This window comes from Archocentrus centrarchus, unplaced genomic scaffold (assembly GCF_007364275.1).
Source record: "Archocentrus centrarchus isolate MPI-CPG fArcCen1 unplaced genomic scaffold, fArcCen1 scaffold_26_ctg1, whole genome shotgun sequence".
Lineage (NCBI taxonomy): Eukaryota > Metazoa > Chordata > Actinopteri > Cichliformes > Cichlidae > Archocentrus > Archocentrus centrarchus.
Window position 1 is genome coordinate 4,970,450 of NW_022060256.1, and position 17,420 is coordinate 4,987,869.

Below are 17,420 nucleotides of genomic sequence, written 5' to 3' on the forward strand. Positions count from 1 at the left end.
TCCATTCATTTTGGGCTTAAATCCAATTCATTACATACTGTAGTGATGAATTATTTGGTGAGAAAATCATTTGGTCAATTTCAGGATGTTATTCTTGTAAACTGAAAGTTTATTTGGATTTTTAAAAATTTATTTAGGCAAACTTGAAGTCCGGCTTCTTGGATGTGAGGATTTACTGAAACCTAATTCAGAGCAGGAAGTCCATCCAAGCCCTGCAGAGACACCAGCTGCTCACAAAACAGACGGATCTCCAGGTAAGTGGAATTGTTCAAGTGTTTGCTCAGATATGAGTTATTTGGCATTAGTTGGAATAATGGAAAAAGGTTCTCTCTTCTTTGGAAACAATTAAATGGACCTTAATCATGCTCATTTACAGATCCATATTCGTACTCTTGGACTCTACTGGAGTAGCTTTGCATCATTCACAATTCAAAATAATCTTTATCTTGGGGCTGCCTTCAGCTCATCCTCTGAAACAAGCTGTTTTAGCTCCTCTCCCTTTAACTCAACATTCTTCTGATTGGCTGCCTCTTGCAAACAGAAGTTTTGGACATCTGCTTAAATGCTCACATTTACAATGTTTTGTAAATGGATGGTTCACTAACTGAATAAAGTTTTTAAAGCATACTCTGTACAATAAAAGGTTCAAGCATCATGACGTAGTGGACCCAAATGTAGACATTATTGCCATTGCTCAGTACAAGTACAGGGCAACAAAATGCAGTTAGCATCTACCTGAAGTGCAAATAGTAGCACTGTTGTAGGAGTGCAAATATGAAACCTGTGTAATTACAGACTAACCTTACACTCTGTCCAGTGAACAGAGTGTAAGGTTAGTCTGGTGGGTGCAATGTGGGCAGTAGTTATCCTGATTTGATGCAGACTTCTTAAACAAAAACTAACCTTTACTGATGTGAAGCAAATAATTCCAAAGGCTGCAAACAAAAAGTATAAACTCCAGAAAAGGCAGGTAATCCAAAAAGCACCAAAGACTTAACTAAACTGAGCTCACGTACACAGAGGAGGAGGAACAGATGGTATGACTCAACTTAGACAACCTGAGATAATCAAGGGAAGTGGACACAGGAGGCTGAAGAGACACAGCCGAAACTCATTAAGACAACAAGACAAGGAAGAAAACTAAACACAAGGCACAAGAGACAAATCAGCATCGAAGCAGGAAGTGAATAATTGAAAACACAGAATATAGAGAACTTGGCACGGGGGGGGTCATAGAAAAACTGTCACCAAGACTCAGGACCAACTGAGAACATACAAGAACACTGAGACTAATCACTAAAAGGAAATCCAACCCTGAATGAACAATTAAACCTGACTACAAACAGCAACTGTGCAAGAGGGAAAAGGAAAAACACAAAGTTAAATAAAAAACGATGAATAACAATCACAGAGGAATCAAACTGAACATATTTAATAATGAGTCCAGGAACTCAAACCCGCAGGGCTAAGACTCAGGACCATGATATGAAGAAAGGGTTAGGGATAGTTTTACTGGTTGACTGTACGTTCATCAATGAGCTTTCTGAAATCTGGTTTTGTGCTCAGTGGGTTAACCTGCTTTTTTTATGAAGTGTGGAGTGTTTGTAAAGGTAATCTATTAGCATTATTGACCTTATTACCTTTGATTGCATTATATCCTCTGCCAAGGATGTTGAAAGGCCCTTAGCTAAATGGCCTGACATTTGTGTGCTATTTTCTAAAAAGAGAAGATAACTAATAAATGAGCATGAGCTCATAAGTTTGATCTTTGAGGAGGAGGGGAACTGTTTGGCTCACTGGGAACAGCCTGATAGTAGAATTAAAATGGCACTCAGAAAAGTACCTTTTTGTACCTTTACAAGTACTATGGATACTTACTGGGATGGTACCCTCAGGCACTGCCGCTGGACCGTTGCTTTTTACCTTAATGTAAAGATGTTAAAGCTGTCATTTCACCCATTCATTTATTCTACTGATTGTCCAGGTCCAGGCCCTGGGACAGCAGACTAACCCCCAACTTTTTAGGAGGAATTTAGCAGGGTGCTGTCAGATTTTCACAATAAAAGCTCCTGTTATAGAAAGCTACCAGGACACATTGATTTTTAGATTTTTAAAATATAAGACCTCAGTTAATTATAGAAATTTACCAGGATGGTTTAAAACATCAGATTTTCAATATAAAAGCCCCCATTGGTTTTAGATAGTTAATCAAAATGAGTTTTGTCTGATTTACGAATGAAAGGCACCTAGTAAGTTATTGGACATTATCAGGATGTTCATAAGCGTCATTTTCAAAAATGAACATTCATGTAGTTAAAATTGATATTTCTCTTTAAAATCTTGAAGTAATAGTACAAATATGTTGGTTTTACTGCTTGCAAAAGGTACACAGTTACAGTAATTAGTCCTGAAGGAAACATTTGACTGTCAGTATGTTACCATGTATGCTGAGAGTAAAAGCTTGGCTGCTGTAGGGATCGAGCCTGAGTTTTCAGGGTAGTTTCAGTAATCTGTAAATGTTCGTCTCTCTGCAGAGATCAGTGCCGTGCTCAGGCTGGACGGCAGAGTGGTCGGCAGGACGTGCTGGGCAGCCGTCAGCAGGCTGAGCTGGGACCAGACCTTCTGCTTCCAGCTGGAGCGGGTGAGTCCATCCAAGACTCAGAGTTACACGAGTAAACGCAGGAGTGAGAAAACCAAAAATAAAACTCCGTTATTATTCATCACCATGAATTATGTCACTTTAAACAGGGTGTCGCTCGTATCTTTACACTGAGGTCTTTACAACACTAAATCTGACCAAGTAAATCAGAGTCACTCTAAAACAGGCAGCTCCTGCTCACCTCTGCAGCCTCCACACTGCCACAGTCACCTGCAGGAGAAAGCAGCGAGGAAGAGAAGCATGCACAGCTAAAGCAAAATAAATATAATAAATGTATATAATAAAATGTCTCTTTTCTCCCCTCCTGTTTCCATTCATATTCCTCGGTCTCCTGGATTAAATTGAAGGCTCTGCTCTTTAATTCTTGCCATGATGAAATCAAGTCATCTGAGCTCCACTGATGACGGCTTTCCTTCATCACTCATGCACTTAAGCCAGGATGAAGACGCTCAGAGCTGATTGAACCAACTCTGATCAGCTTTTCTCAGAGCTACCTGCTCTGCTGCTTTCTGGAACAGGTCCCTGCATCATGTTACACTAGACTCATGTTTGACACCTATTACATATCAATTATAGCAGAAAGTTAAAGCACAGGGGAAAAAGTAGCACGTTTTCCTCTCATTTTCCCCATGATTTAAACCACTGAGACTGCGGGCCAGCTTTCAGCATTTGAGATTCATTTTTCATGTTCGCTCTAATCCACACCGCCCACGTTCAAACTGGCCTTCCTGCCCATTTACTTCCCTCCCAATCATCCTGTTTCTAATTACAGAAATGAGATGCCGTCTGAATACTGTTCAGCTGCTGCGCGGCACACTCATCGGTTAAAGGAAACAAGATCAATTACAATCTGTTCATCTTGTTTTGACCTTTGTCTGTGTGACATTGCAGATAAAAACAGCATCAGCAGCTTAGTACAGGCTGTAGTGACACTTCATGTGCTGACAAGCACAATACGGCAACTGCCCAACCATATAGACTGTACAAGGGCACGGAGCAGATCGGAGAGTAAGCAGGACTCCACATACATATGTATCACAATGAGCAGGAGCGAGGACCCACATGCAGAAGGCAGAAAGTCCCGACAAACAGCAGCTCTGATGGCCAGTAGGTTCAAAAGCACACAGGGCAGCAGGGACGTGAACAGATGCACAGAGGGCTGATTAAGGATAAGGCACAGGTAAGGACAATCAGACAGGAGGAAACCAGCTATCAAAGTAAAACAGGAAGTGAACAACCAACCAATGATGAAACGAGGAAACAGAATAGACCTGAGTGAACTGATTCAGGGGAACAGAAGGACGATAATAAAAAATAAAAAAACCCTCCACTCTAACACACATCAGCTGGGAGAAGCAACATGACACCAAAACCAAACACGAAGGACTTTCAAAGTTATTTCACTGTCGGAAAGACCAAAATCAGTTTGAGGCACTTTATTTGAGAATTTTTGAGTTTAGTTCTGAGACGGGCCGAGGGTCATTTTTCCTGCTGTAATTCTGATTATTATAAAAACGGGAATGAGTAGAACCACAGGACCTCCACCTCCGTCCCGACCTTGTCGCGCTCACCTTCACGCTGTCAGGGCTGCAGTCAGTAAGTGCCTCTCTGCGCCTTCAATCACTCTTATTTTGAGTGTAATTCATTTGCCAAGAGGAAGACAGAAAATCTGATATGGTTGCAGCCCTAAATAACACACAGCCTGTGATGGAGTCAAATTCCCGGATTGAATTATTGTTTCGGTCTGCTCCGAGATTCCTCACAGGGAGCGCCACATTTAGCCTAAACTATATTGACAAGGCCAGCTTAAGAGATTAAATTATCACCAAATAACCATGAAAAACAGGAACAGAAGGCTCTGAAAATAATTACCCAAAATCCAAAACCCACCATAACAAATCCAGCACCATGAAAATGATATTTATCATATTTATTAAATGCTTAAAAGTCACAGAGTTAAACTGCTTTCTCTCACCTTCTCCACCAAAAAGGACATGTAATGTAGATCATGTAGATGTTAATACAGAGACAACCACAGATGAACTCTGAATGTTACTTTGCTGGGATTAAACCTGCTTTGAAGCTGTTTTAAGTACAAAAACAGATCTATAAATAAAGATTAATCATAATGAATTAATGTGACTTCAGTCACAGAAAGCCTTAATAAAGGGAGCAGCCACACTAGATCATCTCTCCATATTTTCACTTTATAGGTTATTTATTTATTTTTTCTTAATGACAGCCTTTTTTGTGAAGTGATATTTTCTATGACCTGCATGAAACGACATGATAAAATGAGGAAAGTATCTCTGAAGAGCTTTTTGTGGTCGCTCTTCTTTCCTGTTTAATCACAGCAGATACACGTCAACAACATCCTCTGTCATAATATTAAGGACTCTTATTAAGGACCAAAGTTCTCATTTTCTAAGTCCTTGTAAATCCTTCACATCTTTCCTTGATCTCGAGACAGTTTCCATTTAGGTCAAGGTAAAGTGATGAGGAAAGGGAGGGAGGTGGGTCTGTTTTTTGGAGCCCTACTCAGTGTCATTAATTTGAGTGGACAACAGGGGGAGCTGTTGTGCTTTGTGACGAACGCTCCTACCCATTCATCACTGTCGGAAAGACAGTGCACCCCGGACAGGTCACCGGTCTGTGGCCGCAGGTATTAGTCCACCACAGGCTGAACTAACAGCATGTAAGTGCTGTGGAAACCAGTCACAATTAACTCCTTAATACAGAGAATATTGTTTCACATTGTAATTTTTAAAGAAAAAAACCCTCACAAATGTATTCACTAACAGCTGCTAACCTGTGAGGATGCAATGAACAACCTTTGGCTCTACTGATGGGAAACACTCAGGTAAACTGGAAATACACCAGGTAACTTCACCCATCTGAAAGACTCCAGCAAACACGGAGTTTTACGTCCATCTGATGGAAACAGCCTCATAGCAACGAGCCACCACAAAACCTCTGCTAAAAATTCTCAGCTGTAACAGAAATGAATCGCAGCAAATCCTGCATCCATTTGATTCTCGTGGTGCTCACTCCTCAGTCAAGCCTTCAGTCTGTGTTCTCTCCGTTGGGTCCTCCTCTGCTGACAGTCCCGGGAGCTGGAGGTCGGTGTCTTCTGGCGGGACCGGAGGGCGATGTGTGCACTCAAGTTCCTGCGACTGGAGGAGATGATGGACAACCCAAACCACAACCAGGGGATAACCTTAGAGCCGCAGGGCCTCCTCTACACTAAGGTACACACGAGCACCAGCCTGGTGTACGGCACAGTGACACACAACAACACAACATAGAAACACGTGTGCAGTATGCAGGGCCAGCCAGGTAACCATCAGGCAGGTCACAGATGGGAAGGTAAAATTAAATCGAATGCTTGCTAATGTGAAGATAATTCAGTGCATCTCCTCCTTCCATCAGCATCACTTCCAATATGATTGTATGGATTTTACAGAGGTACATAAATAAAAACCACTTGGTTCACACACACATGAACCAAGCAGAACAGCACAAAAACACAAACACCTGTTTGAACAGATGAGTCAAGGCTGCAAAAAGACAAGAGTGCTAACTAGCTGTTTCAGAGGCACAGCAGAAGACACTTTTAGTTTTCGGATGAGGCTCGTCAAGAATTTAAAATGAACTCTAAATCTGACAGAAAGCCGGTGCAAAAGCTTTAAAAGTGGGGGGATATGTAAAGACTTATGAGAACGAGTTAAAGGCCTTACAGCAGCATTTTGGACAGATTGGAGGTGATTAAGTAGGTGCTTTAGCCAGACAAAAAAAACCAGTGAATTACAATGATCCAAGTGAGAGGAGGTGAAGGCATTGGCAAGCATCACCAATTCACTTTCTGAGACAAAAGTTTCTTAAATGGAAAAAAGAAAAGTGGTTCAGAGACTTGATGTGAGCATCAGATATCAACGACTGATCAAAAATGATCCCGAGCTTCCACGTGTTCGTGTTTACTGTTCGGGCTGCAATGCTCTCAGGAGCTGCTGGCCATCCAGCCTTTGATTGCATTAAAAAACTCATCTCAAATGGAGAGCTTATCTAATTCGTGAGGTTTAAAAGAGAGCTACGTTTGAATGCTGTCGGCATACACGCAACAAGAAATGATTCTAAAACTGTGATGTTGTGACCGAAGGGGAGAATATACAGTGAAAGTAACAGAAAGTAAACCAGTCCAAGGCAGGGCTCTGTTATGTGGTTTAACCTGTGGATCCAGAGCTGATGATCAGCGGCATCACAGGCTGAGCTGACGACTGAACAGTCACCCTTATCTGTAGTCATCAGAAGGTCATTTGAGGCTTTGAGGAGAGCTGTTTCAGTGGAGCGTGACTTTCTGGCTGGAAGTTACTGTGGGCCTGTAGCTCGTGGGTAGAGACGGATCCAGGTTTGGTTTTTTACCAGGACAACACCCTGAAGTTTAAGGGGTAAGTGGTGAACTTAATCTGCTCGCTCTTTTGTTACTTCTCTTCTTCCTGAGCCCCTTTCATCTGTGACATGAGGCAAACTCAGACCCGAACGTGCTTTAAAAGTGATTGGTAAGCTGTAATCGGTAATCTTATTGTAAGAGTGGGATGTTAGCACACTTTAATAGCTGCATGTTGACAGATTTCATTATGGTTGTATCCAAAACTAAGGAAAAGATGCATCCTTATACGTCTTCTGTTGGGATTCTCCTTCTCCCTCTGCTGGGCTGCATTATGTTCTGCTCTGTTTCAACTAAGTCTTACTGAGGGACCAGAAACATGACATTCAGGATGAGCACTCAGGGGGGACGGAGCCAAAGCTTTGGCACCACGCTCACAGCTTTGAGCCATTTCCCTGTGACCTTTATGCCTTCGTTCTGATAAAATCTCCCCGTCTCAAATTAATCTACATTAATCAGCTGGTGCCAAAGATCACAGCCACCTCGGGGGCATTATAAGGCCTGCTGTTTCAGTCAATCCAGACAGAAATGCCGGGAATTTCCAAAGAGTTTACAAAATCTGTTTGTTCTGTATTTTACAGCTTCGATTTATCGACGTTGTGCTCGAGCGGCAGCCAAAACTGAGACGTCAGCGATGTATCTTCACTAAAGAGAGAGGTACAGACAGAAAACCCAACAGATTTACGCAGATCCATGTTTCTGTTTCTGCCGTGAAGTGAAGTGAAGACACGGCTCGCTGGCTGATTTGGTTTCTTCCTCAGGGAAGAACTTTCTCAGAGCGGCTCAGATGAACATGAATTTTGCCACCTGGGGTCATCTGATGATGAGCATCCTCCCTCGCTACAGCTCCTTCACCACGTTCAGCTCTTCTTTCTCCACGACCCCTGACCTGATGGGCAACAACGCAACCCGTCCAACTGAAAAGGAGCCTCAAACCACCACTTCACTGCCAAGGTCTGAATCAGAACACCATCTCACACTGTGATAGATGGTGCTGCTTTCCATTGTGTGTTGTTACCTTTTTTTAAATTTATTTTAGGCTTTATTTTATAACAAACACTCAATATATACAGTAGAACCACGAGGAGATAAACTAAACTTTTCCCATGAGAATGTCAGTAGTTTGACTCCTGGGCCTGACCTCTCTCAGTAGTTTTTGGATTTTTTGGCTTCCTACTTCTTCCCAGTTTAAAACAATACATAGTGGTGAACTTATTTAAGTAAAGGATCTCACTTTGTTCTCCAACACGTGTGTCTGCGGGTCTGCAGCGAGGCTCCTGTAATCAGACTGAGCGTCACTGAGGATCAGCCCCCTCCCACCATCCTCGACCAGGAAGAAAACACAGCCAGCGTCATCACTGCAGCCCACAGAGCATCGCCTGTGCCCGCACTGCAAGAAAAACAGGTAACGTTGCCACGCACTGGCTAAAAACATTAACTTTAACTTTAGTGATGCATTTCTAATTATGCTCAAATATTTTTATGAGCTTTGACTGCTGCTTTCATAAACTCTGCAAGTGCATAACACAGTTAGTGCCAAGTATCAGACCAATAAAATACTCCCAAAACTAGATGACAAACTTCCTGGATAGGTGGATATTTGAGTTTTTGGCACGTTTCCATTTATGATTAACAAATGAAGCTGAATCATTCACAGTTAACGACTCAGTTACTCACTAAATCCATCACTGAACATCAGTTTGTTGTGCCCGTGTTTCTGGTGCTTGAACTTTGCATCAGCTCAGCGTGTTTATAACTTCGGATACCGGTAAGACAAAAAGAAAAAACTGCAGCCTAACCTAATGAGCTTAATGTGGTAAATATGGTCCACAGAGCCGTCCTCCTGGGAGATGTTTTTCTGACAGTAAACAATCAAGTTTCTGCTTATATTACAGTTTAAATGATTCCACTTTAACTGCAGAATATCCTGTTTCTTTAATGACTGATTGCTCTAATTCTAGCTTTTAATGAAGGTTTTAGAGCATCTGAACACATCGAGCTCTGATTTGTCAATAACTGGTTAAAAATTTGTGTCTATTTGCAGTCTTCCACAGAAGAAAGTGAAGATCAGCCTGCATCTGCTCTAAAGTACACACACACACACACACACACACACACACACACACACACACACACACACACACACACACACACACACACACACACACACACACACACACACGTGCACACAGACACTATCTTTATCCTGTAAAAGTCAGGAATGAAGCATCATCCTTACTTTCTGTTTGTTGTGTTTTTTCCAAAAGGATGCAGATGGAAGATTTTAAATATACTTCGGTTCTTGGCCGAGGACACTTTGGGAAGGTAACAGTGAAGCTGTCCTCTAAAACTCTGTGATTGAGCCAAACTTCTCCTGTTTGTCCTCAGCTGGTTGGAATATTTTCCAGGTCCTGCTGGCAGAGTTTAAGAAAACTGGAAAATTGTACGCCATCAAAGCCTTGAAGAAAAGAGACATCGTGACTCGTGATGAAGTGGACAGGTGAGTGACAGAAGGCTTTTAATCTGCAGGCAGGTGCGCCGGAGTCTAAGCTTGTTCCATGACTGACAACCTTAAAAAGGTGCATTTGTTTGTTGGCTTCACTCAGACTATCAGTAAATGCTGTCAAGTTGGACGTTTCAGCACTGTGGGGATTGACTTGCCTCAAGAGGCCATTATGGGAACTGCAGCCCTGGAGGCTCATTCGAGCTCTAAGGACGTCAGTGTGTCCTACAGGTCTGAGCTCAGAGGAACCCGAGCTAATGTGTTGTATTTTCCTGCAGCCTTATGAGCGAGAAGAGGATCTTTGAGATGATCAACGCGTCCAGACATCCATTCCTGGTCAACCTCCACGGCTGCTTCCAGACCGGCGACCACGTCTGCTTCGTCATGGAGTATTTACCCGGCGGTGACCTCATGATCCACATCCACAACGATGTGTTCACCGAGGCCCAGACCAGGTGTGCACAGAGAGCGTGAACTCACTGCCTGAGCGATTTCCAAATGAAGAAAGCCTCTGTGTATTTTTTGAAGGTGTATTCTTCGGTGCTTTTATCCACAACCTCTGTCGTTGTTTTTGTGCGCAGGTTTTACTCAGCATGCGTCCTGCTGGGTTTAGAGTTCCTGCATCTGAATAAAATCATCTATCGGTAGGTGATGATGGTCAAAGTGACGTCGTGTTACTGGGACACATGCAGCAGCCTTCAGTGTGTCTACTTTGTGTTTCACACAGAGATCTGAAGCTGGACAACCTGTTAATGGATGCAGATGGATTTGTGAAAATCACAGACTTTGGACTTTGCAAAGAAGGTGAATTGATTTAGCACGTCTGTCTGTAATCTCCTGACTCGTTATACACCCAAACTGAGTTCTGGCTGAGCGCATGTAGCAGTAGCCACAGCCTTATTTTTCTATGCTAACAAACACAATCAGCTTTATGGTTTAAACTCTCGATACATCCATCTGAGAGGACTGAGGTATGTGATGTATCGGCAGGGATGGGTCACGGCGATCGGACCTCGACCTTCTGTGGGACTCCTGAGTTTCTTGCTCCTGAAGTGCTGACAGACGACAACTATACCCGAGCGGTGGACTGGTGGGGGATGGGCGTCCTAATCTACGAAATGCTTGTCGGAGAGGTGATTAACACATATTCAGCTTTTGTAGCTCTGTGTCTGATTTTTTGGCCATGCTGAAAGCTTTTAATGACTTAGTATCAATTCCACAGTTCATCACAGCCTAACTCAGCATCTTTCCTCCTCCTGCTAGTCTCCGTTCCCTGGTGAAGATGAGGAGGAGGTTTTTGACAGCATCGTAAATGATGACGTGCAGTATCCAACCTGTCTTCCTCCTGATGCCGTCTCCATCATCCAGAAGGTACTCACCTTCATTTGGCATCCTGCATGTTGGCTCCTCAGTCATTCTCTACAAGCCACACATCACATTGCGATAGGGATTTTTTTTTTAGATGCTTTTTGTTTAGCAGACGACCAGGATTAATGAGGACATGCACAGATTTTTCTTCTGTAAAGTAGCACAGACTCACCGCTGTGAGTCAGGAAAAGTCCTGCATCTATTTTTCTAACCATTTGCCCAACTAGGATTGTGAGGGCACTGCTATGGAGGCAAGGTACATGCTGCAAAGGTCACCAGTCCATCACAAAGCTAACACAGAGAGACAAACCGCACACTATCACACCCACACCTACAGCCAATTTAGAATCACCATAAACCAACAAACTCTGTGGAAGGAAGCTGGAGCACCCAGAGGACGTCATCTGAGGAGCTTCAAATCGAGATCCTTCTCGCCATGAGGCGACATTTTCTAAATCAAATACTCATATTTACTGCTGAATAGGTTCAGCTAGGAGAGATGCTGGTGAGAATGTAACTGTCGGAGCTTACCTAACCTCTCATTTCTGATATAAATGTAAGCATCGTATATGGTCGGTCTCTGTAGTTTCCTTTGAGTGAATCAAACATTCGTGTTTGTTTACAGCTGCTGAAGAAGAACCCGCTGAAAAGGCTCGGAGCTGGAGAAAGGGACGCAAACGAGGTCAAAGGAGAGAAATTCTTTGAGGTATCAAATCGGTATCAGCTGTTTGTCTTCACTTTCTTTCCACTGAGCTAGACTGTAGACAAGCTGAGTAGTTATTATAGTCAGTGTTCAGCACTCCTGATGAAGCACTGATGAGTACTGATTAGACAGTGACTCAACCTGTCCAGACACATCAAGACTCTATAAGCACCTCTGTCTTCTAAATTATTGATTTCTGAAACTGTGGAGTCCAGAATCTAATCAATGCTGACCTCATTTTCAGCTGTTTTTATTCTCTGACTCTGCGAGGGTAGCTTTGCATGATTCACAGTTCAGAATAATCTTACGCTGGGCCTTTCCGTTCTGCTGAGTCTGAAACCAGCTGTTAAAGCTGCTTCCCTCCTTTAAACCATTTTAGGATATCACCTCTCTATGACATTGTACATAGCACAAAATAACCTGTCTGAAACCGAGCAGGTAGAGCAGCCTCACAGGGATTACTCTGCATACACCGACCCCATCGTTTGACTCTCTGTTTAATATCGGCGTGCTTCACTCCACAAAGGAAATAAAGGAAAGTCGCCTTTAGTGTCGATTCAGAGCGAAGGATAACTTTTCTTTTGATTTTGTGGATCTTTTGCAGACCATCGACTGGGAAGCCCTGCTGGCGAAGAAAGTAACCCCGCCCTTCCTGCCGTCGATCAAGGAGCCCACTGATGTCAGCAACTTCGACAGCGAGTTCACGCGGCTCCAGCCAATCCTGTCGCCTCCCTCCAAGCCCTTCAGCCTCTCTGCTGAGCAGCAGGAAGCGTTTGCAGACTTTGACTTTTGCGCCCTGCACGGGTGAAATCTAAGCTGAAATGATCGGGGGGGGGATTACAACCAGAATGTCCACATTAGTGTCCGCACTGGCAGGTAACCCACGTTCATCATAACCACAACCCTCCGCTGGCAAGCTACTTTATTTATATATTTTTAGATAAAAACATGAAGCTGCATAAGTAAGGATTCCAAAAAACACTGAAAGGACTTTTCTATTTTTATATTTTGGTCTGCTTTTGCATTAGTTGATTGAATCAGTCAGTCAGTAAAATTGATCAGTTTTGAGTCCTTTGAGTACAGAAAACAAACCTCTGCAGATTATGACTACAGCTGTGAGGAGCAGCTTTCTCTTACCATTTAATTTATTTCTGACTCTTGTGATTGCTGATGGCCTGTGATTGTTTTACCTTTTGACAGCTTAGAGATTGTAAATAAAAAGAAGTGAGTTAAAGGAATAGTTCATCATCATGAGAAATAAGCTCGGGGTCTCAGAGACCCTGCACTTAATCCTCTGAAACTGATTTGGTTGCACTTTATTTTAAGTTGCACTGATGAGACTTGATGAGACTTAATGAGACGGCGGTAAGTTGCACTCTGCCCTTTGGCCCCACGTGCAAACAGAGGAGGGTGCCCAGCTCATCAGTCTCAGGATCATGATGTATGGCCCTTCTGGCTTCATCGGGTGATAATGTTCAGCTTGCTCCGGGGCAGACAGCAGCAAAGAGTGAAGAAGCCCTCAGGTTCTCAGCTCGTCCGCGGCTGTTTAGGAGCTGCTGCTCCAAGTGGAGCATTTCATGCATGTCGGGGTCTTATTCACGAGTGGAGTGTCTGCAGCGACTGCTGTGGGTCATTTCCATTCCTATCCTCACCTTTGGCCACGGGCTCTGAGTACTGACTGAAAGAAGGAGCTCACAGCAGCTTCTTCCAGAGGGTGTCCTGGCCCCCCCACAGAGACGGTGTGAGGAGCTCGGTCATTCAGGAGTGACTCAGAGCAGAGCCGTTACTCCTCCACATGGAAAGGAGCCAGTTAAGATGGTTCAGCCATCTGACCGGGATGCTTCTTGGATCCCTCCTAGGTGAGGTGTTTCAGGAATGTCCAGCCAGGACCCCCCGTTGTGAAGTTTGTGAATGGTACTTCCTCAACACTCAGGTAAACGCAGCCGGGGCAGCTGGATCTTCATACCATTAGATGCTCCTTAGAGATTCTGATGGTGCGTTCACAGCGAGCACACCATCACTGAGGAACTGGACTGTTAAAAAAAGTCAGGTTAAGGTGGTGTGGGGCTTGTTGTGCAGTATTTGTGATTCATGAAATAAAGGCCAAACGTTCATAGGACCAAACAGACTGACTGTATTATAACAGTATAGGCAGATATTAACCAGATAATTATGGGATCAAAGATACATGGCTAATTTTCCCTGGCTGTAAAAAAAAAAAAAGGCTGATTTGGCCAGTTAGGATCATATTAGTGTGGCCTAAAATAAAGTGCGACCACAAATCTCACTTGATTCCCTCTTAATGAAAGTTTCCCACGCTGGTCTTGATGCTGACTCTAAATGTTTGTGGATCATGGCTAAAAACGCTGACTCAGCTGTCATCGAGTCCACAGTCCAACAAAATCAATAAACAATCAGGCAGCATCTTCTTTGTGTTTCTAGCTTTGCAAACAAAGCGATTGTGACCCTTCGTGATCTCCGCAGAGAGTTTGCTCGGCCCGTCGGCCCGCTCTCACCTCCGCCTGCGCTTACTTTATTTTTGAGGCCTGGTGAAAGGTTGAAAGCAATCTCTCTGAGGCGGACACGGGAGGCTTGAAGAGTCTATGACTTTATCACCTCTAGATAAACATGTCAATACTGGATCATTCACTCTGTGCAGATCAATTACAGGAGGTTCAAAATATAGTTCTGAATTAACAGAAACTGAACTGATGACTGTCGAGAGGTGCTGGGATAGAAATATCCTGGCCTGTAAATCAGCATGGGCTGCGCTCTCACCTGTGACCATTTCTTATTACGACTTCACCTGATGGACTTCTTGTTTCCTCTCACTGCACTAAAGGGATTTTCCCTTGCGGTGTGAAATTCTGCCCAATCAGACATGCACGCATAAATAAGGAAGCAACCAAAATTAAATTTCTTTTAACCTAAGTGGGTTTTCTGCTAGTACGGCAGCAATTTAAGCACCTGAGTAACTTCCTTTATTTCTATTTATAAATGTATGAAATAAATAATCATCATACGCCTCTCAAAGTGTTCATTTACACTTGATCGTGCATCAGTGCCAAGCAATTACTGCATGCATGAAAGAGGAAATGTCTCATTAATGATGACATAATATCAGGCAGTAAAACTGCAAAGAGGAAGATAAAAACTCCTCTGCCAGCAGCACCAAAACACTGCAAAGGAATCACACCAATATTAACTGGTCTCAGAAAAAATCTATCAGCAGTAGATGGGGAAACTGAACTGAACATAAATGTGGCATAGATCAGATATTCCCATCTAAAGCTTATTGAAGTGGGGACACACCGGCTTATTCCGAAAGAAAAATCGGGATCCCGCCACCCTCCGTGATCCAGAACAAACCAAAGCTGGACGATAAGCAAAAGCAGCAAATGTAACATTACATGTAGGTAAAAAGGGGACCCTGCATGTACTATAACCTCTTTAATCAGCCACCTTTCCCACATGGTAGCAGGACTGTATGAAACTTTGTTTCTGTCCCCCTCACAGACATTAAACCAGCAGTTTTCCTACTGAAACTATGATGTTTCACATGAGACTGAAGCATGAATTTGGTCACAGAAAAGTGGGGATAAAACTGATTTGGTCGCAGGTTTTATCAGAGCTCAAGTGTGTCTTTATACTTATAAAGTTCTGAGATTTGAAATGGGCCTGTAAATTTGCACGTATTCATTAAAACACAATCAGCTGAAGGTGGGATCGCTCACAGAGTTTTCCTGCTGTGTGTTTCTATAAATTTGCTCTCAGTCTGATTATATGAGAACATCATATAACTGATCTTTGTGGCCTCTTCACGCCTCCTGTGTGCTGCGATAGATGGAGCTGGCTGTGTGGCCTTTGTGCTGCCGTCTCCATGCATCACTGTGACAGGCTTCGCCCACTGCCTCGACCGAACAGCTGAATCGAGCTACTCCGACTTTCAAACCTTTCCTTTTAAAAACGTGTTAATGTCAGTCTGACACGTGTGAAGCGGCTCCCTCGCAGCGAAGGCGTCTCTGCCGCGGCCGTTTTCTGTTACAGCAGTAGGAAGCGCATGGCACTGTGGTGAACTCGTGCACTAGAAAACCCTGTACTCACTAGCGTTATAAAAGAAGCCATAGATAATCTGTTATAGCCATACTAGTGATAAAGTATCTGTATTTTGACTTTAGTGACTCATATTCGGTGAGCTCTACTGATAACAAGGCAATAAAAAAGAGGACAAAAAGCCCTGATGTTGTTCTCCTGCTCCTGGCAATGCTGGAAGGTGCCTGCAGGCTTTAAAGAGGAACTTAACACTAAACCATCTTTTGATTAAGAGCATCTTATATACAGTGATGTTTACTGTACAGATCACTGATGGGGTTTTCAGACACATATTGACACCCTGAGCCCCAGACATCCATGGATGTGCTTTTCTGGCCTAAATCTGGTCAGTGTGTTAAAGACTGATATCTAATTATCTCATTAATTTGAGCAGTTCATTTTCATAATTAGAACAAAAACCAGCTGTTTTACACCTGAAATTTACCCACAGGATCAATTTCAGAGGATTTATTTCTGTGTTTTTACTATAACGAGAGCCGAATTTACAACTTAAAAACTTCTTCAGAGCCTCTTTGTCCTATTTTTAATGTAAAACACCAGATAATTACAACAACACATTTATTACGGCATACCAAAGGAGCTTCATGTCATATTCAAGGCCTGAGAGAAAACCCAAAGAGACACAGCAACAAATGGATAAAATCAAAGTGGAAATTTATTTACTTTTGGAAAGATTTGGGGGGAATGACATGCAGGAAGTGACCTGGGCTGGACTCAATCCCAGGCCCCTGCAGTAGCCTCTGGCATACCTGCTCAACCAGGTGAGCTCTAGCAGTGCCAGAGTGGACCAATAATGGTGGCAGCACCAGTAAAAAAAAAATGACATGAACCCAGGATTCATCTTTTCAATGACCCAAAGTACCTGTTCTACCTTATTACCTCACCTTCTATTCATACCCGTGGAGCAGTGGTTAGCACCATCACCTCACAGCAGGAGGGCACAGAAGTGTGTGCGTGGCTCTCTCCGGGTACTCCAGCTTCCTCCCACAGTCCAAAGACATGCATGGGGTTAGGTTAAATGGCCACACTAAACCGGTCCTAAATGTGAATGTCGTGAATGGTTGTCTGTCTCTGTGTCAGACCTGTCTGCTGGATGGGGGGGATTTTAGCTTCTAGGTTCCCCCAATAAAGAAAGCATTGCATCATACTTGTTTTGCAGTTATTTGATCATGGGACATCAGTCTGGATTGTGGAAAGAGGATGTTGTCGGGGTGTTAAGTTGCTCTTTAACAGGACCGTATCTCTGTGCAGGACACTGAACGCTCTACTTGCTGTCAGCTAAATTAGGAACCATAACAGGGCAGTCAGGTGGTTTAGCTGTTGTAGCACTTTAAGTTTATGCTGCTGAATGTTACATGTTACTTCTGTGTCAGTACTATATGTATTTATGTGCTCTATGTATGTACGTGAAGCATCCTGACCGGGAATGTCAGTCTGTACACATGTACTCTATAACAACATGCAAATCATCCGTGGTTTAATGTATTCTTTGTTGTCAATAAATACAAACAGAACAATACAGTAAAAACATGGTAAAAAATAAACTTACTTACATCCGTATATAAGCAGGTACAGAAACTGAAGGCACAAAGCACGAGCAGGTTAAAAGGCAGTTAGTGTAAGTAACATG

At 43.1% G+C, this 17,420-nt stretch overlaps 1 protein-coding gene across 3 annotated transcripts in view; it reads left to right on the forward strand.

Annotated features, from left to right (window-relative positions):
• LOC115775997 (serine/threonine-protein kinase N2-like) overlaps nt 1-17,298 on the forward strand; it is a 32,288-nt gene extending 14,990 nt beyond the window's left edge. For all 3 annotated transcript variants that reach the window (XM_030723567.1, XM_030723566.1, XM_030723568.1), the window contains exons 5-20: nt 138-254; nt 2,535-2,641; nt 5,764-5,907; nt 7,685-7,760; nt 7,865-8,057; nt 8,373-8,508; nt 9,148-9,191; nt 9,371-9,428; nt 9,512-9,603; nt 9,885-10,061; nt 10,188-10,250; nt 10,334-10,410; nt 10,597-10,739; nt 10,870-10,977; nt 11,600-11,680; nt 12,282-17,298. In XM_030723567.1, the coding sequence (XP_030579427.1) occupies nt 138-254; nt 2,535-2,641; nt 5,764-5,907; nt 7,685-7,760; nt 7,865-8,057; nt 8,373-8,508; nt 9,148-9,191; nt 9,371-9,428; nt 9,512-9,603; nt 9,885-10,061; nt 10,188-10,250; nt 10,334-10,410; nt 10,597-10,739; nt 10,870-10,977; nt 11,600-11,680; nt 12,282-12,485 (1,820 nt within the window). In that variant the 3' untranslated portion in view covers nt 12,486-17,298. The remainder of the gene's footprint in view (nt 1-137; nt 255-2,534; nt 2,642-5,763; nt 5,908-7,684; nt 7,761-7,864; nt 8,058-8,372; nt 8,509-9,147; nt 9,192-9,370; nt 9,429-9,511; nt 9,604-9,884; nt 10,062-10,187; nt 10,251-10,333; nt 10,411-10,596; nt 10,740-10,869; nt 10,978-11,599; nt 11,681-12,281) is intronic.
• The last annotated feature ends 122 nt before the right edge of the window (nt 17,299-17,420 follow it).